The sequence below is a fragment of the Phyllopteryx taeniolatus genome, chromosome 7 (genome assembly GCF_024500385.1).
Source record: "Phyllopteryx taeniolatus isolate TA_2022b chromosome 7, UOR_Ptae_1.2, whole genome shotgun sequence".
NCBI lineage: Eukaryota > Metazoa > Chordata > Actinopteri > Syngnathiformes > Syngnathidae > Phyllopteryx > Phyllopteryx taeniolatus.
In genome coordinates, this window is record NC_084508.1 from 27,324,458 (window position 1) to 27,350,496 (window position 26,039).

General features: G+C 42.3%; 1 protein-coding gene across 1 annotated transcript in view; it reads left to right on the top strand.

The window, feature by feature from the left end:
* LOC133481217 (contactin-associated protein-like 4) overlaps window positions 1–16,570 on the top strand; it is a 91,141-nt gene extending 74,571 nt beyond the window's left edge. Inside the window, exons 18-24 of the mRNA XM_061780326.1 lie at window positions 205–444; window positions 5,649–5,873; window positions 6,449–6,582; window positions 6,836–6,923; window positions 13,434–13,649; window positions 14,452–14,523; window positions 15,619–16,570. Of these exons, the coding sequence (XP_061636310.1) occupies window positions 205–444; window positions 5,649–5,873; window positions 6,449–6,582; window positions 6,836–6,923; window positions 13,434–13,649; window positions 14,452–14,523; window positions 15,619–15,815 (1,172 nt within the window). The 3' untranslated portion in view covers window positions 15,816–16,570. The remainder of the gene's footprint in view (window positions 1–204; window positions 445–5,648; window positions 5,874–6,448; window positions 6,583–6,835; window positions 6,924–13,433; window positions 13,650–14,451; window positions 14,524–15,618) is intronic.
* The last annotated feature ends 9,469 nt before the right edge of the window (window positions 16,571–26,039 follow it).

Below are 26,039 nucleotides of genomic sequence, written 5' to 3' on the forward strand. Positions count from 1 at the left end.
TAGAATCTTAATTGTTGAGTGAAAAGGCTCATTTAGTGAAAAGAGTAAATTATCTGCAATGCTGCCAGTTGGCACATCTATCAACCTATTTCTTGGCTTTGTAACACAGACAAGACTGTACTTCTGATAAATCTTGCATCAACAGAAAAATAATTCAAGGAAGAGTGACTTGAGTTTCCTATTTTCTTTTATTTCCGTTTTCAGGAGGTACAGCTTCCAGACAAAAGGGCTTTCTGGGTTGTATCCGCTCTCTGCAGTTAAACGGAATCACTCTTGATCTGGACGAGAGGGCAAGGATCACGCCTGGGGTTCAACCTGGATGCCCAGGCCACTGCAACAGCTATAGGTTTCTATGCCAAAACCAGGGTCTTTGTGTGGAAAGACACAATGGTTTCTACTGTGATTGTAGTCAGTCAGCCTACACTGGAACCTTCTGCCATAAAGGTAGGGATGTTCAAATTAGACTTGATAACTTTATAAGTGATCAGTTAATTGGAGCTGGTGTTGTAATTACTTACAGACAACAATGCTATCTTACTCATAACCAAAAACAGATCAAATTCATAATTGATCAGAATCATCTTTATTTGCCAAGTATGTCCAAAACACACAAGGAATTTGTCTCCGGTAGTTGGAGCCGCTCTAGTACAACAGACAGTCAATTTACAGAACACTTTGGAGACGTAAAGACATTGACAAAAAACAATTGTGCAAAAAGATGCAGAGTCCTTTAGCACTTAGAGCAGTTCGAATGACTAATATCGCAATAGTCCGGTGCAATGACCATTGTGCAAAGGGCGCTGAGACTTCAAGGAGTGTATGCGGTTTAAAATGACGAGTAGTGCGATAATCTGGGACAATGGTTGTGCAAATGTTACAGATACTCCTCAATCATTGCGCAAATGGAGCAGATGCTACTCTGGCATGAGTGGCCAGTGTATGCAAATAGTGCAGTATGGCGAGACAACTACAGTGAGTGCACGAGTAATACATAATTGGCCCCACAGAAATGTGACAACGAACTCAAGTCAAAAAATTGCCAGCTTGTTGTAATGGAATTATAGGTTAGCTGTTTAAGAAGTTGATTGCAAGAGGGAAGAAGCTGTTGGAATGTCTACTAGTTCTAGTTTGCATTGATCGGTAGCGCCTACCTGAGGGAAGGAGCTGGAAGAGCTGGTGACCGGGGTGCGGAGGGTCCGAGAGGATTTTGCACGCCCTTGTCTTAGTTCTGGCAGCGTGCAAGTCCTCAAGGGTGGGTAGGGGGGTACCGACAATCCTTTCAGCAGTTTTGATTGTCCGTTGCAGTCGGAGTTTGTCCTTTTTTGTAGCAGCACCAAACCAGACTGTGATGGAAGAACACAGGACTGATTCGATGACCGCTGTGTAGAACTGTCTCAGCAGCTCCGGTGGCAGGCCGTGCTTTCTCAGAAGCCGCAGGAAGTACATCCTCTGCTGGGCCTTTTTGAGGACGGAGTTGATGTTGGTCGCCCACTTCAGGTCCTGAGAGATTGTAATTCCCAGGAACTTGAAGGTCTCGATGGTTGACACAAGGCAGCTGGACAACGTGAGGGGCAGCTGTGGCGAAGGATGCCTCCTGAAGTCCACGATCATCTCTACAGTCTTGAGCGTGTTCAGCTCCAGGTTGTGTCGGCTGCACCACAGCTCCAGCCGCTCCGCTTCCTGTCGATATGCAGACTCGTCACCGTCCTTGATGAGGCCGATGACAGTGGTGTCATCTGCAAACTTCAGGAGTTTGACAGTCGGGTTCGCTGAGGTGCAGTCGTTCGTGTAGAGAGAGAAGAGCAGCGGAGAGAGTACACAACCTTGGGGCGTGTGGATGAGGTGGCCTCCCCCAGCCTGACCTGCTGTGTCCTGCCGGTCAGAAAACTGTAAATCCACTGGCAGATGGCAGGTCAGACGCTGAGCTGGAGAAGCTTGGATAAAAGAAGTTCAGGGATGATGGTGTTGAACGCTGAGCTGAAGTCCACGAACAGGATCCTCACGTAGGTCCCTGCACTGTCGAGGTGTTGTAGGATGAAGTGCAGTCCCATGTTGACGGCATCATCCGCAGACCTGTTCGCTTGGTAGGCAAACTGCAGGGGGTCCAGCAGGGGACCTGTGGCACTCTTGAGGTGGTCCAGCACGAGACGTTCAAAGGACTTCATGACCACAGATGTCAAAGCGACAGGCCTGTTGTCATTCAGACCCGAGATTGCAGGTTTCTTGGGGACTGGAATGATGGTGGAGCGTTTGAAACAGGATGGAACTTCGCACATTTCCAGAGATCTATTGAAGATCTGAGTGAAGACTGGAGCGAGCTGGTCCGCGCAGACTTTGAGGCAGGATGGGGACACGTGGTCCGGGCCTGCCGCTTTGTTAATCTTTTGTTGTTTGAAGATGCGTCTCACATCCTGTTCATGGACGGTTAACGCAGAGGGCAGAGGTGTGATTGTGGTCGCGGGTGCGGCCGGGTGGGTGTGTGGTGTGAAACTGTCCTTTTCAAATCTGCAGTAGAAGGTATTCAAGTCGTTGGCTAGTGTGCTATTGTTCTCAGCTTGGGGGGATCGTCGCTTGTAATTAGTCAGCAATTGGAATACATGACATCACATTGTATTAGATAAACCTCTCCTTATTTGGACCTTGTTTTCCCTCGCCTAGATGTGGGTCACCGAGGTCCCCCTCTGGAGCTAGGCCTGGAGGTGGGACTGGGTGGTGAGTTCCTGGTAGCTGAGCCTGCACCCATGGAGCCCAAAGAGGAAACATGGGTCCCCTTTCCCATTGTTTCACCGCCTGTAGGAGGGGCCAATGGGGTCGGGTGCTGAGAGAATGCTGGGACATTTGTGGTCTGTTCCACTGCTGGTGAAACTGGCTATAGGGACGTGGAATGTCACCTCTCTGACAAGCAAGGAGCCTGAGCTGGTGTGCGACATTGAGAAGTTCCGACTCGATATAGTCGTGCTCACACAGCGTGGCCACTGGTACCAGTCCTCTTGAGCGGGGTTGGTCTCAATTCCACTCTGGAGTTGCCCACGGTGAGAGGCACTGAGCGGGTGTGGGCATATTATTGTTCCCTAGCTCTGTGCCTTGTCTGTTGGGGTTAACTCCGGTGGACGAGAGGGTAGCCTCCTTCCACCTTCGGGTGGGAGGACAAGTCCTGACTGTTGTTTGTGCCATTCACCAAACAGCAGCTCAGAGTACCCACCCTTTTTGAATCCTTGGAGGGGGTGCTGGACAGCGCTTCTGCTGGGAACTCTGCAACATTGCTTTGACATCGGTGACTGTACCTCTGGATTGGTAGACCGGGGTGGTCTTGCCCCTTTTTAACAAGGGGTACCAGAGCATTTGTTCAAACTACAGGGGGATCACACTCCTCAGTCTTCATGGTAAGGTTTGGGGGGTGCAAGAGATGAGGATCCAGGAAGTCAAATCTCAGATTCAGGAGGAACAACGTAGTTTTCATCGTGCCCGTGGAACAGCTTTACACCCTCAGCGGGGTTCTGGAGGGTGCATGGAATTTCACCCAACCAGCCTATATGTGCTTTGTGGACTTGGAGATGTTCGACCCTGTCCCTTGGGAGTCCTGTGGACGGTATGGAGTACCGGCCCTCTTAATATAGGCTGTTCGGTCCCTGTACTACCGATATCAGAGTTTGATCCACATTGTCAAGTAAGTCGGATTTGTTTCCCATGAGGGTTGGACTCTCTGCTGTTACCATGCCCTGTTTTTTGCATATGATGTGGTTTTGGTGGCTTCATCAGGTCTTGACCTTCAACTCTCACTGGAGCTGTCCGCAGTCGAGTGTGAAGTGGTTGGGATGAAAAGAAGCACCTCCAAATATTAGGCCATGGTCCGCAGTGAGAAAAGGCTGGAGTTCGCGCTGTGGACGTTAGTATGTTGTTCACGAGTGAGGGAAGAATGGTGTGGGAGATCGACAGGTGGATTGGTGCAGTTTCTGCAATGATGCAAATTCTTTATCACTATGATCTGATAAAGAAGGACCAGAGCTGAAAGTCAAAGCTCTCGCTTCACCAGTTGATCTACCTTCCTACCCTCACCTTTTGGGCGGCTGTGGCTCAGTTGGTAAAGCGGGTTGTCCAGTGACCAAAGAATCCTGGCTCCAACTGTCTGTATGTCAAAGTGTCCTTGGGCAAGACACTGAACCCCAATTTGTTCCCACTGGGAGTGGCAGCGCCTTGCATTCCAGCAGCCGCCCATTGGTGTATGAATGTGTTTGTGAATGGGTGAATGTGAGGCTTTGTAAAGCGCTTTGGGCACCGTGATGGTGTAGATAAAAGCGCTATATAAGTGCAGTCCAATTACCATTTACCTATGGTCAAGAGCTGTGGGTTGTGACTAAAAGAACAAGATCGTGGATACAAGTGGCCGAAAAGTTTCTTCTGCAGGGTGTCCGGGCTCTCCCTTAGAGATAGGTTGAGAAGCTCAATTGTCTAGAAAGTGCTCAGAGTAGAGCCGCTGGTCCTCCGAGTACGAGAGGAACCAGATGAGATGGCACGGACATCTGTTTAGAATACCCACTGGACGCCAGCCTGGTGAGGTGTTGGGGTCATGTCCCACTGGGAGCAGGCCGCTGGGAAGACCCAGGACACACTGGGGAGACGATGTCTCCCAACAGGCCTGAGAACGTCTCAGGATCCCCCTGGTAGAGCTGGACAAAGTGGCTGGGGAGAGGGATGTCTGAGGTTTTCTGCTTAGGTTGCTGCACCTACGACCCAACCCCGGGGTAAGTGGAAGTGGCATCTTATTGCAGCACATAGTTAAAAATGAAGAAAAATAAACTCCCACCATAATCTGGTATGAATCCACAATGCATACTTTCAAGCATACATGTAGACACGCATACCATACATTTACAGGCAAAGAATTATGTTGCTCTCTGATTGCTTCACTCCCAGTGATGTAAGCAGACATTACAACTGTAACTCAGTAGAGGATTGTTCATTGTATATTACGACAAATATCAATCTTTATTTGATTTAGGGCTGACAAAGGGATTCAGGTTAAAGTACCGTAAGACACAATTATGTTAAGTTACCATGACCTGGTGCAGTAATGAAAGGAAATGTGATTTGTCTGAAGATTATCCTTCAGTCAGTAGATATTAGACTAACCCTGAAACTTAGTCCTGTCCACTTTGACACTGTCTGGTTTATCTAGAGAGCCTTGAAATCACCATATTGAACACGCTGTCCAAAAGGTTACGCATAAAACTTACATTGAAGGATTCCTCCACCTCATTATGCCATTTTACATGAGATGCAATTCATCACTGGCCATCTACAACGGGAAACGTCAACATTAAGTTAACACTAAGTTAAGAGCAGGAGACATGCACTGAGCTGTATTGTTGACAAAAAAAGTGAATTCTAATGTTAATTTACTGAACATAATTAGCAGGAGTATTAAGTTTAACTATAGTGTACATGTTGAAATTCATAAAATTAGGGACTATATGTATTTTACTGTCATTAAATTATGAGTAGTGCTATTATAGTATCTACCCTGGTAACCTAACCTATTAATTATAACTACAACTTGAGTTTCTTTCTTTTGAGATAGTTACAGTACATCACTTAAGGGAAGGAAAATCCTTCTGTGTAACAGATGAGGGAATTCTAATCTGTTTTAGTGATTTCTGCCCACTTCAAGTCGACAACATCCATAAGATATACCCTTAAGGAGTCCTATGAGCTGAGCCAAAACCGTAGTGCCTTGCCTTCATCCATCTTCTCCAAAATGACACTGAGAGGAGAAAATATATCCCTGAACTTCAGGACCAGACAGACTCCTGCTCTGCTGCTCTTTGTCAACTCATTCTACAGGGAATACATCGCCCTGCTCATCAACAGACATGGTAAGGGCACTCATGGCTTGTTAAAGTACAGTGGGCCCACGCTATCCGTCGGGGATAGGGACCAAACCTGACTGCAAATAGCGACTTTCCATGAATAATTGAGCCATTTGAAATGCTTACAAACATCTTCAAACATTGATTTATTTCCCATTAAGAATACAGTAAAATACAGTACCTGTACAAACATGTCAATAATTATGATGATGAAGATGATGATGAAAAACTGTAGTGTTGCAGTCCGGAGTAAAGCAATGAACATCTGGCTGCACGGCAAAGCGCAGGTGTTACAATAGATCAACGGTACCAACGCTCCTGGGGCGGTGGTGGTGGGAAAGTCCATTGCGTCTTTGGCCAAGGTTGCATATAATGGGTAGCGTGTCGATATGTTATGGTTTATTATTATTAGTAGTAGTAGTAGTAGTAGTAGTAAGTAATCTTACGTAACAATTTGGACAATATTTTAACTTAAGCCTTCAAAAGTATCAAAAACAATGAAGAGACTTGTGTCATTTTGAATACTACATATTTTTGGGTTTTTCATTTGAGTTTGTTTTTTTAATAATTTTTTGTGTTAGGTGGACTGGAGTTAAGGTACAAGTTGCACAACAGCAGAGATGTGGAGGTGTTTAAAAGCAGTGTCATGAACCTGGCAGATGGACGCCTGCATGTGGTGGCCATTATGAGGCGAGGAGACGCCATCTCCATTCAGGTCCGGAAGCTACTCAGATTTCCATAAATTAACTGAGCAAATAGCTCATAGCGATATTTCCTGTACCTTACTCTTTCTTGTTGTTTCTGCTATTGTGCACAATGAAACATTGGAAAATGTCTTTTTTGCCCATTGTTTTAACAGTTCAGATTGTAATGGGGATTTTTTTTTTTGCAGTCATTTAAGTTTCTTGAGAAAAAAAGCCAATTTACGGTTATATGTAATTTTTCTTTAATGAGACATAATTTCACAGATTGACAAGAATAACAGAGAGAGCTTCATCTTGACATCTGATGTAGAATTCAACAGCCTCAACTCTATTATTCTGGGAAGAGTACATGGTAAGTAAGGCAATCTTGTACACTTTTCTTAAACATTTTGCGGAGATTGGGGTAAAATGAGCAAGTAAGTTTACCCACTCGTTGTTGCTAGGCAACCATAGCAAAGATTTAGCATATGACTAAATATTTAGAGAGAGGAGTCAGTTTCATGGCATCTGTGAAGGTAAGAGTCACATGGCAGAAGTGGTTTGATGCTTATGTCCCAAAAAACATTTTCACTCATGAAAGAGAATTTACTCCATCATGAGGTTGATGATGATTGTGTAAATGACCAAAGTACATTGTTTAAATTTTCTTATACATCAGTTAGGATATCTATGAGGTGCAGAATTGGGTGCTAAAGATGTGATAAAAGTGCACTATATTAGCTGTAGAGTCTAATAAATTCAAAATGGTACCATGGGTTAAGTTGAGCTACATGGCAGGGATAAATTGAGCCAATGATAGAAGTTACAACTACACTGGCCAGCAGCAGAAGATGGATGGTGGGAAGCTAGAGGCCAAGTTTTTGAGAAAAGGCAAAGCTGTATATGGTCAGCCAAGTTCTACTTTCAAAGAAAAAGCTGAAGCCATCTTTTCCAGACTTTGTCATTGCCAAACTACCCGAACCTCACACAGTTGGGGGCACAGCAAGGCAGTTTGTATTCTTCTGTAACCTGGACACGTGGAATGTATAGTACGTAGGAGGGCAGGGAGTAAATGGATGGGGAGAAGGGCTGAATTGCTGAATGGAACAAGTATGGAGGAGCGAGGGAGGAAGAAAAAGGATGGATGATGAGGATGAAATTTTCCATTTCGTGTTTTAAAGCATTCTTTGGCCTATGTTTAAAGAAGTGAAAGAGGATAGTAGTATAGGCCTTACTTTCGTATTGTTAATTAAATAAATACATACGTATTTGCGAAATGCCTGATTTCATTTGGTACAGATATGTATTAATATGAAATAGCTTAATCCAGGAAGCGAGGGGAGGAAGGCAGAGGTGAAGCGAGGGTAAAGGTGTGCTGGGAAGAGGGGTCTTCAAAGACCATCCATCCATCCATTCATCCATTTTCTACCAGTTATCCGGGTCGCGTCGCAGGGGCAGTAGCTTCAGCAGGGACGCCCAGACTTCCCTCTCCCCAGCCACTTCATCCAGCTCTTCCGGGGGGATCCCGAGGCGTTCCCAGGCCAGCCGAAGGATGTAGTCTCCTCCCGGTGGGACATGCCCGGAACACCTCACCAGGGAGGCGTCCAGGAGGCATCCGAATCAGATGCCCCAGCCACCTCATCTGGCTCCTCTCATTGCGGAGGAGCAGCGGCTCTACTCTGAGATCCTCCCGGATGACTGAGCTTCTCACCCTATCTCTAAGGGAGAGCCCGGACACCCTGCGGAGGAAACTCATTTCGGCCGCTTGTGTCCGGGATCTTGTTCTTTCGGTCACGACCCACAGCTCATGACCATAGGTGAGGGTAGGAACGAAAATCGACCGGTAAATTGAGAGCTTCGCCTTTCGGCTTAGCTCTTTCTTTACCACAACGGACCGATACAAAGTCCGCATCACTGCAGACACTGCACCGATCCGCCTGTCGATCTCCCGTTCCATTCTTCCCTCACTCGTGAACAAGACCCCAAGATACTTGAACTCCTCCACTTGGGGCAGGATCTCATCCCCGACCTGGAGAGGGCATGCCACCCTTTTCCGACTGAGGACCATGGTCTCAGATTTGGAGGTGCTGATTCTTCAAAGACCAAAGAAAAGATATCACTGAAGGTGGAGCCACCCCCTTACATTAATTATGTATTTAAATGGCATTCAAAGCACTTTAAGCCACGTGGCTGAGTAATGTACAGGGCTATGATAGCGCTGGTATTTTTCACAGCCATTTGTTAACATAGTGTTGACATTCGGTGTCTTTATCCTTCATGTCTGCCTACCAGTGGTCTTCAATATGCCGTTGTGATAATAACCTTAGAAAAGGTCTTCCACATTGTATGGTAAGGAGGAATGATTGAAAAGAGCAAATTACTTTCAAGATTGGAGTCAGCACCCTGTTTTTCAACATAAAAACCTTTAAGGGTTTGCTGATGTGGGGTGCTTAAACGAATCAGGGGGTCACCTAGTACAGTTCGGTATCAGTCTGCAAGACTTAACATTTTACTGCAAAGATATGTTGCATTTTGGCTACATAAGAGTTCAATAAAATGGACAAAGTGAGATTTGTTTGTTTTATTTTATTGGTAATTATGGTAATTATTGTGGACAATACAAGAATCTGAGAAAAACCGTTCTGTGTGAAAGCTTGTGATACTTAATTTAAATGAATAAGGGATCAGTTTTAAAAAAATATCCACTAAATGACAATGACATTTCTTTGCAGCTACTCCTTTGTTTTATGGTTAATGTTTGATGTTTGTTTGTGTAGGTATTGTATCACCTTAATAGAAAATACTTTGAACAAAAATATGTAAATGAGGTGAAACATGAATTAAGGTGTACCAAGTCAGAGAAAAGGATGTCCAAATGCAATTGCGCAATGAGTAATGTAGCATTATGGCTTTCAAATATATACATGTACTGTACTGTCTACATGTATACATACACTCTCATGGATTCAAACTGAAAACATGGTTATTTGTGCGTGTTAGTCAGTAGTGGGCAGGAATGACCTATTGTATTGCTCAGTCCTGCACTTCAGTGCATTCAACTTCTTATTGAAGTTGCTCTAATCAAGCCTATCCAATGCATCCAATGGATGTTTGGGGTTGCTCAGTTTCTTTAGCATCCTGACCAAGCCACCTTTCTCAACTCAATTGTATTTCATTTAATATCACGTTCAGAACAAACGCACAAAGTGCTGTACATAAAATATGAAAGACAATAATTAAAATGATAATACAATCATAAATAACTACATAAAACATCCATCCATTCTCTGAGCCGCTTATCCTCACAAGGGTCGCGGGAGTGCTGCAGCCAATCCCAGCTATCATCGGGCAGGAGGCGGGGTACACCCTGAACTGGTTGCCAGCCAATCGCAGGGCACATAGAAACTAACAACCATTCACACTCACATTCACACCTACGGCAATTTAGAGTCTTCAATCAACCTACCATGCTTGTTTTTTGGGATGTGGAAGGAAACCGGAGTGCCCAGAGAAAACCCACGCAGGCACAGGGAGAACATGCAAACTCCACACAGACGGAGGAATTGAACCCCGGTCCTCAGAAATGTGAGGCAGACGCTCTAACCAGTCATCCACCGTGCCGCCTATTAATGTTTTCTAAGTAAAATATACAAGAGCTCCCTTTATATTATCATTTAGCAAAGAGGAGGTGAAGCTGTTAGTAGACGAGAGAGAGAGAGAAGAGCAAGATTGAAGTCTCCATTGACCAGTAAAGGGCGCCGGGATCATAGATGTCATGATCACAGCATGCATGATGTCAGTCATGCTTGTTACAAGCTGAGTTTCAAAGTAAACAAGCAACTGTAGTTTTCTAACAGCCGATAGTTCGTTCGTTGGTGCGTAACACACATTCCAAAAGATTGATTCGATCCTCCTGTCGTATTTAGTCATCTCTCTCACTTCACTTCAGTCATTTTAGCGCCGGCTCTCATCCTGCTTAATATGACTTCCAACGGTGGTGTTATAAAACAACAGTAAGGTGAGTGAACAGGAAGCACGGGTGCTGGTGTCAATGACACTGTCCACCGCGGTGGAATGCAGACAAGTCTTGCAGGCTGGTGGGAGCCTGTGTGGATGAAGAGGGGACGCGGAAGGATATGTGCGGATGTTTACGAGTCACAACCAAAGCCGGGTGTTCGAGAGCTTGCTGAGCGAGAGATAGGTAAGGTATACCTTATAGCTTAACTTTTATTTATTTTTATCTCCCCGCCTTTCCCAGTTCATAATATGTGACAACAACGCATAGTTCTTCAGTAGTCCTTGCTGCTTTCTGGTCTTCCCATGTCTAGTATTAAAAGCCTGCAGTTAGTACAAAAAGCTGCAGCAAGACTTTTGTCGAAGACGAGAAAGTTAGATCATATTAACCCTGTTCTGGCCAACTTGCATTGGCTCCCGGTCTACTCGAGATGCATGTCAAGGTCTTGTTATACGGGTTGGTGACTCCGAGAGCCAGAAAGAAGTCCGCAGGCTCTCGAGCATTTTCTTTTTGGGCTCCAGTTCTCTGGAATGCGCTAACCGCGGGTATTAGAGCTGCTACCTCAGTAGAAATGTTTAAATCCCGACTTAAGACTTATTTCTACTTTTTGGCGTTTAGATAAAGTACAACCCCAATTCCTGCCCCTTGTCCTATTTGGTCCCCCTTCGTCTCCTGCTCGGAGAGAGGGCTAGGTGACGTTGACCAAAATCTGAGGCTGTTGCTGTTTCGGTTCTGCATCAACCAACTGGGACAAGATCTGAGGTGGACCACTTCCATCGGAGTCATCATGGAGGATTCTGCTCTGAAGGACCAGGCCAGGTCCTGAGGCAGAACCACCGAAGGCGTCAGTCTACCCTGTGGCGCCTTTTCTCTTTAAATGGACTCTTATGCCATTTTAATGAACATTGTACAGCACCAGACTATGTATTAAATGTTGCCCACTCGACATCCATTGCAGCCTGGTCATCCTAGAAGGGGGAATCCCCCCTATCTGTGGTTCCTTCTCAAGGTTTATTTTTTCCCCAATATGGGGTTTTGAGTTATTCCTTGCCCGATTGGGGGGTTTAGATTAGGTTATGTCGTCAATCATTGCCAACTGTCGGCCTGTGAAGCCCTTTGAGAATCTTTTGTGATTAATCGCTATACAAATAAACTTGATATGTCATGTTTGTTGTATTCTCACTCGGCTTTACACGATCAGGATTTTTGGAGCCAATCACGGATCAGCAAGTTAAAAAAAAAAAAAAAACGATAACCGATCACCGATCCGATCACAAGATGGAGCAATGTGTCTATTTACATGACTTGTTCATTTATTGTACATACTTGTGTACTGTATACTGTATCCATCCATTTTCTGAGCCGTCCCAGCTCAAATTATTCTCTAGCATTTTAGACAAAAGTTAAAACACCAATGACCTCTAGGGGGCATTCAAGGATTGCCCACTGACATAAATTTAGGTCAACTCAACATTAAAATTGACAGAAATAATGGGTCCTAATTTACCGTAATTAAATTACTTGATTGCAATTAAATTACTTTAATAAAAGACTGTTAATGACATCCTTACGCTAACTTTTCTCACTTTCCGGGCTATATCCAGAGTTTAATGTGGTCCTTAGTAGATAGATACTTTTTTTTTTTTTTTGGAACGATACCAGTACATGTATTCACTCACCAATACAAAGTACCGATAGCACTAGTACTTTTGATACATAAAATTACAGTTAACACAATGATAATAATACAGAACAAAGAACGTTCTCTTTCTTTCTTCCTTTCTTTCTTTTTTTTTGATGCGCACGATAATTTGCCGTTTCAAACCACAGCAGTGTAGCTCCAATTATTGGCGAGGAGAACTTATTCAATATCAGATCTTTTTGCCTTAAGTATTTGTAGCTGGTTTCGGCAGCCGATACAAATACCCGATACCTTGAAATAAGGCCGGTATCAGCTCGATACAGATACCTGGTATCGGTACTCGCCCATTCCTTCCTAACCCTAACCCTTAGCGAAAATGATGACACTTGTTAGATATGAAAGTTTTCTTACGTTCATTTTTACATTTATTTAAAGTAGCTGCCATATAAATTCAAACTTTATAAATACTTCACTTTAAAAATATGCCAAAACTGATTTGTGAAAAAAAAATAGTGGCTTTGGCACACAACATTATGAAATGCGGCATATCCGCTGTATTTGAAATATAATGCAATAGACCTTAACGTGGCGGCACGGTGGACGACTGGTTAGAGCGTCAGCCTCACAGTTCTGAGGACCGGGGTTCAATCCCCGGCCCCGCCTGTGTGGAGTTTGCATGTTCTCCCCGTGCCTGCGTGGGTTTTCTCCTGGCACTCCGGTTTCTTCCCACATCCCAAAAACATGCATGAATTGGAGACTCTAAATTGCCCGTAGGTGTGAATGTGAGTGCGAATGGTTGTTTGTTTGTATGTGCCCTGCAATTGGCTGGCAACCAGTTCAGGGTGTACCCCGCCTCCTGCCCGATGATGGCTGGGATAGGCTCCAGCACGCCCGCGACCCTAGTGAGGAGAAGCGGCTCAGAAAATGGATGGATGGATGGATAGACCTTAACATGTTTTTAGATTGCATTGTTGGACCACACACAGGTCGCTCCAATGTAATTTAGTGCTCTTCGTAATCCTACTAAATTCTCATGAGAGCTTGACAGTAACATTAACTATGTGGTCGTGTGTCATTTCAACAATGAACATTTTGAACACAGAAAAGGTAATAAAACTTTGTCATTAAAGCTGACTCGTCAACATGAAGACGCTCAAAAACAAATCACTGGGTGGCACAATCTTATAGCTCCTTGTCTGTGTTTAACTTTGTGTTTGTTTCTCCAGAGGCTGATATGGTTGACTTGGAGCTGGCCAGGTTGGCCGTTCTTGGTTTCACCGGCTGTTTGTCAGCAGTTGACTTTAACTCCATCAGTCCTCTCAAAGAAGCTCTTCTCCAACCTGACAGCCATGTAGCCATCACAGGCCCACTGACACAGGCAAACTGTGGTTCTCTGTCCTCTGCTAACCCCCAATCCTCAGAAACAACACAATCTTTACCAGGTACTTCAATCATATGTATCTTTGCGCAACCCATATTTGATTTCATGTATAAGTGTTAACCCCCCTCGACTATATTGGGAATGTACAGTATCTTGTTTTTTTGTACTGTATATTGTTCAGAGGGGCTGTTACCTGCACTTTTTATGTGCTTGTTTTCCATCTTGATCAGTAAACTAGAGTGAACAACAACAACAACGACAGATACAATTTGTTACTTTTGGTAAGGCAGTGCTGGGATTGACTCCCTTGGAATGGGGCACAATCCACCCCTTAATCCCTATCACAGAACATCCAGTTTTGTACATAGTTACAGTACGTTAATGGACGGAAAGATGGATGTCTACAAACACTGTCTGGTAATTTAACATTGAGAGTGCATTTCCCCTCTATCATTCTTCATACATCTTTAACTCATCTTTCCGTCATTCTGGTTATGAGGTCTGGTCATTGTGGTCATTAGGTCTGGTCCGTACCCTCTTTAATCAAGGGTTCTCATCTATTTTAGCGAGCATCCAATCGGAAAGACCAAAGAACAAGTTTTTGACAGCCAGAAAGTTACTGTGTTGGGTTTATTTTAATTCTCATTTTCTGATATCCAGTAAGACGAATTATTGACATGTTGGCTTCCATACCCAAAGGTTCAAATGTTCAAGGTTCGAGAAATTGTGAATCCTTATGCCGATACAGTATGTATGTATGTATTTATGTATAGTATGTTTGTATGCATGCATTTAGGTTAGCATATGTCATTAGTTTATTTAGTTAGTTTTTGGCTTCATCTTCCTTTTCACATTGTTTCCAGACCCACCTCCTTCATTGGATCCAAGTCAACCTTTAGTCAATACCATCAAGAGTGACTCAGCTCTAATTGGAGGTAATGAATCAGATTATTGTGTTTATAAAGCTCTTATTTCAGGAGGATGAATTCCTTATTATATAGAAAATAAAACATACAATACAATAAAACATAGTTAGGTTCAGTATTTGAACAATGACAGCGTTATATAATTTTAATTCGATCACCAATAGAGCAAGCATAACCACCAATGTAAATTAACGGTATGATTTCAGTTTTTCCAAACATGGCATTTATGTTGTACCATTCTGAGATTACAGCCAGTTTAACACAATGATTTCTCCAATGATTTCATATATATTACACACAGATTTACACACATAAACGATATTGCCAAAAGTATTCAGTTACCTGCCTTTACTCAAATATTATTTTAAGTAATATCCGAGTCTAAATCCATATGGTTTAATGTGATGTTGATCTACCCTTTGCAGCTATAACAGCTGCAACTCTTGTAGGAAAGTTTTCAACAAGGTTAGGAGTGAGTTTATGGAAATTTTTGTCCATTCTTCCAGGAGCATATTTGATGTTTTATCACTTGGGATAGTATTCAGAGTTCCTTTCATTGGAGCTCAGGAGCTAATATTTTGGACATTTCCAACAACTTGGAGATGGCCCCTTCCTGTTCCAACATGACTGTGCATTAGTGCGCAAATCAAGGTTCATAAATACACGGATGAGAGAGTTTGATATGGATGAACTTGATTGGCCTGCACAATACTGACCTCAACCCTATAGAACACTTTTGGATGAATCAGAGTGCAGACAGAGAGCCAGGGCTTCTCGTCTAACATCAGTGTGTTACCTCACAAATGCGTTTCTGGTCAAATGGTCATAAATTCCCATGAACACTCTACTAAACCTTGTGGAAAGCCTCTACGGAAGAGTTTAAGATGTTGAAATTGCATAGGGTGGACCAATGATGATGTTTAATACATTATTCAGCACACAGGTAGAATTCATCTCCTATACAAGTCAACAGATTTTTTTTTTATTTCTGAACATGCTTATTAGATAACATGTTGCTGATATATCTTAGCAATAAGATATAGCTGGCTGTTTGGTTGTTGTGAGACTGGTTGTATTCATGTTCACCTCATGTCACTGTTTTAGGTCTTATAGCAGTGGGTATATTTATCACTCTGTCTGCACTGGCCATCATCGCCAGAATCACCTGCAGCAGAAATGAGACGTATCGGAACGCGGACATGAAAGCATCACAGCCTGACGTTGTCAACGATGTCCACTTAAGTGATGAGCCTAACTACCAGAGTGCTCGCAGGGACAACCAAAAGGAGTTTTTCATATAAAAAAAAAAGTGTGACTGACAGGACAGAGTGGCCCTCATCTGTAACTTTTTATTTAAGACACTGTATGTGGAAGCCATGGGTCTATGATCTATACTTTTTCATCTTGATTTGTAACTACTGAATGTGTTTCACAAACTGGTAAAATATCAATTATACGTGGATTCTAAGCTGTCAGTATTCTAATTTTAACAGTGTGGATTTTAAAAAATATATAAAGTGTGTGCAGTATTTAAAATAAACTTGTCATAATGTCTCACTGACAACATTTTAATAAAAGGCACCAACAAATTTAATTTACATACTATATGAGATTATTGCTAAGCAACTGTTATTGTTAAACATAAGAGGGAGTATTCAAGTGGTTTCTCAATATCTGTCTTAATGTTGATTTTTTTTTTCTGTAAACTGAATTTGTGAAGGCATCTGGTCAGTGCTACTTCTGCAGTGGAGTTTTAAACATGGACTGTCAGCAATCTTGTAAACTCCAATCAGAAAGGTCACAGCCAAGATTTAACCCAAAACTTCAGACTGCGAGGCAGCCGTGCTAACCACATAAACTCTGCTGCTTCAGACAATGATATACAGTACTGCAGCTGTCATATCAGAATGGGTGCCTCAGTTTGCTGTCGTTATTATTTTCATAGATACTGTATCATATATAATTGTCTAGTTTGATATTTTGTAGTTCCATTTGTTATGACATCCTGTCTGGTGATTTTTAAAAATTAAAAAAAATAAAGGGGGTGAGGCGTTTATGGTTTAATTACTTTTTGAGGGCTCTGTGGGGTTCATAATTCAAAATAAATGTGCATATAGATTGAAGATTGAAAATGAATAGAGAACGCCAGTGGTTTTATTTTAGTTTGACTTATCATTCATTGAATGCGGAAAGGCAACCAGTTCAGGGTGTACCCCGCCTCCTGCCCGATGACAGCTGGGATAGGCTCCAGCACGCCCGCGACCCTAGTGAGGAGAAGCGGCTCAGAAAATGGATGGATGGATGGATGAATGCGGAAAGGATGTAAGCAAGACTGCATCCCAACAATATAAGCAAGAATGCGCCACCAGTTTCTATACGGCGCAAGATAACGTAAGAGTAGATTTGTTACAAAAGTAATGTTACTGTGTTTGTCCAAAATAAACACACATTTCTGTTATAAGAGTTAATAAGAAAATATTGATATGTAGTTATATTAATCGTGTTTTATTCCGTTAACCATGATACCAAAGTTAAGCCCTCTGCATTTATTAGATGTCAAGGGCAATGCAGCATGCACGTATACAGTTGCAAGAAAAAGTATAAACGTGAACCCTTTGGAATTACTTGGACTTCTGCATGAATTGGTCATAAAATGTGATCTGATCTTCATCTAAATCACAACAATGGACAAACAGTGTACTTGAACTGATACAACACAAAAACATTTTTTAACGTTTTTATAGGACACACCATGTAAACAGTCACAGTGCAAGGTGGAACGAGTATGTGAATCCCTTGGCTAATGAAAGTTAAGTCCAATCAAAGTGATGAGATTGGAGGCGTTGATTAAAGCTGCCCTGCATTATAAAAAACAAACGTTTTCTATTCTTACGAAACATTGCCCGATGTGAACAATTCCTCGCAGAATACTCAATGTTCATCAGTCCATGGTAAGACGGACTGCTAAAAAATTTTCTATGCCATCCATATCTGTGTCAATATATAAGTACTTAACGATTCATTAATTCTATCAATTTATCGATTTATATTCCTATGTGCTCTGTGCTCGGCAAGTTTGTCTTTTGGACGTAAATATATAAATTTAAATTGTTTTAAGAGGTAATCAATCGATTGTATCAATTCTAGGTAATAACGCACTGGATTTAAGCACATTGAACCCTTTCAAGCTGCTTATCTTAGCTTGCTCGCTGCTAACAACGATAGCAGAGTACCCTCGAGGGGAATCTCGGGGCAACAAGATGGGAACCAGTGACAATGTCAAGTACTGGACGCTGCTTAAGGATTATGTTTGTGCTGCAAATAACAGGTATGTTCATTTATCTACCGCTCCATATAGTATTAACACTATTCCTAAAAGATTTTCCCATGAAAATCTCACAGCGCTTCATTTCTAGCCATTAGTATTTAAATGTTTAGAACAGGGATTCTTAAACTTTGGGTCCAGCTCAGAAGACCTTGCAGTGGAGACATTTTTACAAGGACCACTTCATAATTCTAACACTAATTTAACATTTCTTTTCTTGGGAAAAAAACTGGCTCAACAATAAATTCATTGCTGAAATAAGTTGCTGTTTTCCCCTTTGTTTTATTGCAAAACAATACAACCGATTATCTTTTATTATTAGTAGTAGGCTCATAGTCCATTAGAAATCAAAGTACAGTGCACAATAAGACAAAAGGAAAGATCAGGAAAATCATTTAATTAGTTTTTACCTGATTCCCTTAGAAGAAACCACAAGAATCTAAGAAATTTCACCTGCACTGTCCAGTATACAGGTTTGTATTTCACAGTCACACTGGATTAATTTTTGGCTAAAAAGGTTGCTGAGTTGATTTCCAGCCATATGGTTCTAAAGGAACCAATATCGTCCTTGAATCGAATCGGCAACCACGAATTGTGATACAAATCGAAGCTAAAACTATATACAGACCCTTCCCACAAAACTAGAATATCATGGAAAAGTTTTTTATTTCCATAATTCCATTTAAAAAGTTAAACTTTCACAGATTATAGATTCAGGGCCCAACATTAAAACAATTTCAAGTATTTATTTGTTTATTTTTATATAATTTGGGCTTCCAGCTCATAAAACCCACAAAATTAAGAATTCAAAAAAATGTAATACTGTGAAGAAATCAGCCCAAATTTTGCAGGCCATAAATGTTTTAAACTGTCATCCACTTATCATCGACTAAACTCAAAGCACCTGCACAGGTTTCCCCAGGCGTCATTACATTGCTTCAGTTTAGTTCAATTGTCTCAATTGGGTTCAATATGGGGAAGACCATCATTGATACCCTCAAAATATGCCATTTAAGTGAATCGTATAGATCCCATTAGTTTTTCCTCGGGGGGTCTTGGGTCGCTGCCGCCGTAATAGACTCCTTGAACGCTGGCGGCTAGATCCATTCTACACATCCACCATCCATACACACATGTAATTGTGAATGTTACTCTGCAGCGGACTAATATGGGAGCACATTGGCCCGAGGTTCCGCCTCTGTGCTCGTGACCTACGCTTTAGTCACAGGAGTTGACGAGACCAGAAAAAAAAACACTTCAGCCTCTTCTGCTGTTAAGAAGTAACAGTACTTTTACTCCATTACAATGATCTAAATGTCGCCCGTTACTTTTATTTACCAATTATTGCTTATTTATCAACTACTTTGAGACTTCGACTTCCGCATTGGGCGCTGTTTACGCCAATCCCAAACTTTAAACTCAAAATTTGACTCAGCTGTAACATAGCATAGCACTGATGAACGATAACATCTTTGTTCTTATATTTATGTTATCCAACTGAGTGCCTGGACCTGGTATTCTTTCCAACCTCTTTTTTTTTACATCTTTTTTATATTTTCGTTTGATTGGTGTTCTGTTCTATTGTATTCCTGATTTCTCCTCAAGGGCAGAAAAGTATATTTCTTCCTTTTCTTCATCCAGATAATACAAGTGGCAGATTTAAGACAGTCGCAAACGTTCATGCTAGCGATGACCACGGCAGTTCTTTTGAGTGCACTGAATCATTCGAATCAGTTCGTTAAAAAGATTTGTTCACCGAATTATTCAGTTCTCTTTCACGAAATCATTCAAGTGCTTCCTCATTTAGTTAATGATCTATCCCTGAGGTTCACGTTCACTCAACACGAAGGACTATGCGTTGTTGTCACGTATTGAAATCTAGGAAAGACGGGAGATTTAAAAAATATATATATAAGAAATCTAAATTATCACCTAGCTATCTCTCTCTCAACAAGCTCTTGAACACCCAGCTTCGGTTGTGAGTCGTGAACATGCGTGCAGCGAGCTCAGCTACCGAACATCATTCCGTGTCCCCTTACGTCTAGCGAGGCTTTCGCCAGCCAGCGTGACTTTTCTGCATTCCACCACAGTGGACAGCGTCGCTGACACCAGCACCCGCCGCCCGGGCTGCCCACTCACCTTACTGTTATTGTCATCTGATTAGTGGAAAGGGTCTGAATGTCATGCTATATAAGTTGAATGTATTATTATTATCATTATGAAATAAAAACCTTTAATAATTGCATTAGAGACAGAGGGAAGGGTATGTATGTGTACGTATATACATTTATTATTAATTTACATTTATTTTAAATATATGTGCTTGTTTTCATGTGCTTGACTAACTCAACATTAGCTGTTAGCTTGAAGAAACGACTGCTAGTCAAAGTTATCCCCACGAGGACGTCAGGACCTGCGGTTAAAATCACTCATGAGTACGTTCACTGGCATGGTGGCCGACTGGTTAGAGTTCTGAGGACCGGGGATTCAATCCCCAGCGCTGCCTGTGTGGAGTTTGCATGTTCTCCCCGTGCCTGCGTGGGTTTTCTCCGGGCACTCCGGTTTCCTCCCACATCACAAAAACATGCATGGTTAATTGAAGACTAAATTGCCTGTAGGTGTGAATGTGAGTGCGAATGGTTGTTTGTTTGTATGTGCCCTGCGATTGGCTGGCAACCAGTTCAGGGTGTACCCCGCCTCCTGCCCGATGATAGCTGGGATAGGCTCCAGCACGCCCGCGACCCTAGTGAGGAGAAGCGGCTCAGAAAATGGATAGCACGCCGTTCCTTGGGCAAACGAATCACTCATCGTACTAGTGCATCGCTCCTTAGCGAATCACAAACGAAGAAGTTCAACGACGGAATCACTCGTGTCTAACAGATCGCGAACGATAGGTTCAACGAATGAATCACTCTTCCGTTCTTCAGTTCCTCAGTACACCAGTTCACTCAACGAATCACTCAGTTTACTTAAGGCCCTCCTCTAAACGAATCACTCTTCAGTTCTTCAATTCTTTAGTACACCAGTTCACTGAACGAGTCACTCAGTTCACTTAAGTCCCTCCCTCGCCGGTACGGCGCTGCCTGACGCTGGCTGCTCATTGGTCATTCGCCGAAGTGAGTGACAACGCTGGCGAATCGGAAATCACATGGCAGTATGTTTAATAAAGTCCCGCCCCCACCTGCACGCTCGCTGCTCCTTAGCCCATCCATCCATCCATCCATCCATCCATCCATTTTCAACAGCGCTTATCCTGGTTAGGGTCGCGGGACGCTGGAGCCTATCCCAGCTGACCGGGCGAAAGGCAGACTACACCCTGAACTGGTCACCAGTCAGTCGCAGGGCACATATAGACACGGACAACCATTCGCACTCACATTCACACCGTCACTGAGTGGGAACTGAACCCACGCTGCCTGGCTCATTAGTCATTCGCCGAAGATTCAGAAGTCAGTGATAAAACGCTTCAGCAGTTCCGTTTCTGCTCCTAGCCGACTCGCTTGCCTCACAGCGACCAGCTAAAAGAACGAATCATTTCATAAACTGATTCGGTTCAGTTCATTCACTAAAAAGATTTGTTCTTCTGAACGTAACGTTCATGAATGTAACAACATTAGTTCATGCTGCTTCCAGCATGAGGGCCAATGTGAAAGGCATGAGGGCAATCATTCACCTGCACCACCTCCCAGCAAAAAAAGAAACATTTTCATTAACTATTAATTAAAATTAAGTAAAAATTGGTTTTACTTATGCCACAAAGCCAAACAACCTAAACTTAGATTCCTGGCTAAAATAATTTCATGGATACGAGCCCTAATGTTTGCCATTGTATGCGTCATAGTTACTGGCCTAGGTCACTGCTCCTCTGGTATAAATGAATCTTGTACCTGAGTGTCCTGCATTGAACCTGCTGAGAAGGACACAGACACACAGTAGATCACCAGGCCTTGCTGCGCCACTGATTACATCTTTGGCATATTTATGCAGAAGTAGTTCCATAGATAAAGGCCTCATGTTTTATTGATATTGGGCATGCACACAGTTGGAATTCATCCCTCAGACAGATCACCTCTGCTCACCTCAAACTGAGTGTCAGGAATGGAAACAGTTGTGTCACAGGAAAACATCAAATTCTTATAAACAGTTCATGAGATAAGCATTTTGGATAGATTTTTGTAAGAGTTAATTACATCAGCTGTTTTTGTTGTCACTCGTGTCAGTGAAGAAGGAGAGCGAATGTACTCTATAATGATCCAAGTCAAGGTGAATTTGTTCCGCTCATTTATTTCGTCACAAGAATAAATACAGTCTCTGGAATCTGGAACATGCTATTTTTGGTACAGTAAAAAAAAAAAAAAAAAAAAAAAAAGTCAATCCGTTCATCTATGGCAACAGATTTGGAACTAGAAAGCACATTAATTCCTCACGGCTTATGAAAGCTACTCGCCTCTGATGAGTACTGTACCAAGCACACCGGCATGGTAAGTTTGGATAAAATTTAAAGCTTTACATTATGCAACTTAACATTTTCAAGCTTTTTTATATTTATTTACAATAACCTTGTTGTAGGGTATATTGGTTTTGGATAAAAGCATAATTTATTTTGGAAAAAGAAGACGTCAGAAAGTGAACGCCTGCATTTACTTCTGGTGTAGTTCGACGTACGTCTAACCTTACAATCAAACAATCTCTGTCTCGTATAGGGCATCACGTCTCTTTGTATATTCATAAATTTTAGGAAAAGCGACGAAAAACCTCGATCCATCTCAGTACTTAGAAGGCTCGCTACATTAATAAAAATGAATAGTTCTTGATTACAGCAGTTTTACTATTTCATTCAAACATAAAGCACAACAGGAAGTGGAATTTTATAGAAAATGTAATTAAATCTACAAAAACACAAGGTACTGATAAACATTCGTAAAGAAGAAGCTATAGGGTGAATGACTGAACTCGTAATGTGAGCGTGAAATGAGTTGAGGGAGAGTAAAGTTGGGACTCGTGTGAGCTCGCTAACTTAAACCCCAGATTACTCTACACCAATTTGTACTTTGTAGTAATCACTGCAATGTTTTACTCACGACGTACTGGAAGCCCCCGGGTCTGGTCTTTCTCAGTTGTCTCAGGAAGAACAGAGGCAGGTTTAGTTGAAAAAGAAGATGCACAAAAAGTAAAAACAAAAGAAAGTTCTTGTCACATTGTGGGGGCGTTTGTAACTTTTCCTGCCGTTTGAACTTGTTGCGGGCCCTGTTCTTGCTCTCAACTGCGGTGTAACTGTTCGGAATGCCAGAAGTGACTTCCTGGGAAAGATCAAGGCTGGGAAAACAGATTGAAGCTGCATGGCAGGCTTTCGACAGCACCGCTGTCATGGTCCGGGGTCGCTTGCGCCACGTGGTGACACAACAAAGGAAAAAAGAAAAGGGGAGGGGTGAGGGGTTGGCCGAAGCCGCCCCGTAGCTGAAGGGATGTTAGCCAGGAAGAGCAGAGAGCCAAGAGCCACGAGAAGAAGGGTTGAGGCTTTATGTTTGCCAACTGAGGCGGGGGGGAAAGACCACACCCATCAACTCGGGTTTCCAGTTAAAATTTTCTATCTGCGTGACTCACGCCCTAAGTACGGGTTGAGACTCAGCATATTAAAAAAAAGGATTCCCAACTTTGAAACTGTCTTACTCACAGATCAAGCATATAGAATGAGTGTTTAAATGTTAGTCTTGGCAAATCAACTACTTATTCTTCAATACAACATCATTTCGTATTGTTTGGCTTCAAATCAAGAGGAGCAGTTCTCAAAGTCGCATAGCCGGACCTGTAAACTGCCACATTAATGACATCGACATCCAGGTATACATTTAAAATATTCATGAAGGTTTGTTTTGCTTGTTACAAGCGTGGGAATTCTTCATTGTCATTTTAATGTCCACAGGCAGTGTCTTTAATCACCACTGGGGGTGGGTGACCATGTTCCATTGTTCAACAGCCATCAATCACTTCTTTCCCCCAATCATGCTGTGCAAGTCATGAGGAGTCTTGCAACCAGTTTTATGGGTTCAGATGATATAAACCAGGTGAAAGCAAACCTTTTTTCTTTCTTTTTTTTTTTTTTTTTTTTGCTGCTTGCTGAGTGCTGACTGACTTTTTGAACTTTTAAGTCGCGATGACTAGCTTAGTTCAACTGGCGATTGTTGCGTCAGTTTCGGGAAATACCATGCTGTGTATCCTCTCTGAAGTTTCTTTTTAGGGTCCCACAGTACCAACATGAACGTATAAGTGGACCGCGAGGACTCGAGAAGAAGCAGGAGTTTGCTCAGTTACAGCCCAAGGAAATTGCCCAACTTTGCCATATTGTCTGCATGTTTACAACCTGCGGCGCACATTTCGCCGCCGGCCCCGGTGTCGATGACGGAGTTGAGATAATGTCACATCACATTCAATGTTTACAACTCCTGGTGAACACTACTTTGCTATCACTGCAACCACGAAAGTAGCTTAACTACTGAAAAGCTATATGTTGAAAGAGTGATGCTACAGAGAAAAGTAGTTAAACTAGTAGTGTCGCTAGTATCCAGCACTGCTGTGTTTGGTTGTAAGCATAACATTTGTCTTGTAGGCGCTTCTCCTTGGATATTCTCCATAAGTTCATATTAGGCAGCAAAGTAACTTGCCCTTTTACTCTACATTATTTTACTTGGGAGATGTGCTCTGTGAAGTAGGCTTCAAGAAATAATTCTGCCGCCTTGTAAACCAAAACACTAAATCTGATTCCGTCAAAGAGACACTGTGGCAACAGTTATGATTACAGATATCGATATGGGGATGCCCGGCATGGCCGCCATGATTCTCGATGAAGAATGAAAATTATGTTACCGTATTTTATTACCTTTACTACCTATTGTTACTTTATTAACAAAAGGTACTCTGTCCTGATTTGTTTAACATATCTAGATGTATATACCATGAAATAAAAGCTGGAATTCTGAACTTCTGGCTCATATTCATCTTTTGATCTGAAACTCAAATGTCTTCGGTATACAAAAACAAAAACAAAGGAATTGACCTCGCCTTTGAAATATTTTTTTGGAGGGGACTGTGTATTAGTAATAATAATAATAATAACAATAATAAAATGTATACCGTATTTTCCGCACCATAAGACACACTGGATTGTAAGGCGCAGAGGTGAGACAACGTTCATGTGAATTTTGTCCAGATTCATTCAGATGTTAAGTTGCTACGGTGAAGTTTTAGCTCAATGTTAAGATTTTGTTTCTGTCATCGGCTCTTACGTTGGTTTGAAGACTAAAATAAATGCTAAAAACCATCAGTGCAAAAGTGCAACCCAATGTTTACCTTGTTAGCCGTCTCAATGTTGGGATAGACGTATTTTATTGTTTCACTCACCCAATTGACTGAGAGTTGACTTCGCTGAAGCTCCGCGCGGTGTAGGCTGAGGCTCGGAGCGTGTCAGACGCGAGACATCATGAAAGTCTCCTTTGCACAATATAATCTTATTCCAAGTGTTGCGTTGAGGTGACTGGTCATTCATTTTAACAAAGTTAAGACATAGCTTTGTTCGCCGCCCCCGCCGTTGGGCACGAGTACGTCTTCGTGCGCGTTTTTTGTTGGTTTTGCCACTTCTTCTTCGGGGCCGGCGGACTAGGGATCGAAACTGTGAACCGAATTTTTTTTAATTTGAGCGATTCCGGGAGAACCGGAATATTAGTCCCAGTTCCGATCGGTCCTCGATTCTCAATCCTCAACCCAAAATATCGGGGTCCATTTTATTGTGGTTTCACTGTACTCATAAATGGGCCAGCAACATTTTCTGGCCTAATTGACTCTGTTGTTCCTTCCAAAACAGGAAGTGTTCATCCATACATAAATATTGTACAGTGAAGCGCAGTGGATCATTCTTGTTTTGTTTCTTTAAACTTTATACAACTTGTCTTCCAGAATGCTTCTGCCTACACTCAATTCCCCTGGTTGAGTCTAAGTACCAGGACTAACGCTTTAGCTTAATAATAATCGGAACACTCAAGCTTTAATGATTGTACAGAGAACCTATAGTTAACCAAAAGTTTTATTGTGTCTATAAAGGGAATTTAAATGCATCTGGCTAATTTATGCATGCTGCAGATACATGAAATAACACTCCTTTTAGAACTTGTGTTAAGTGTTGATCACCGTTGAAATGCTTGCAGTC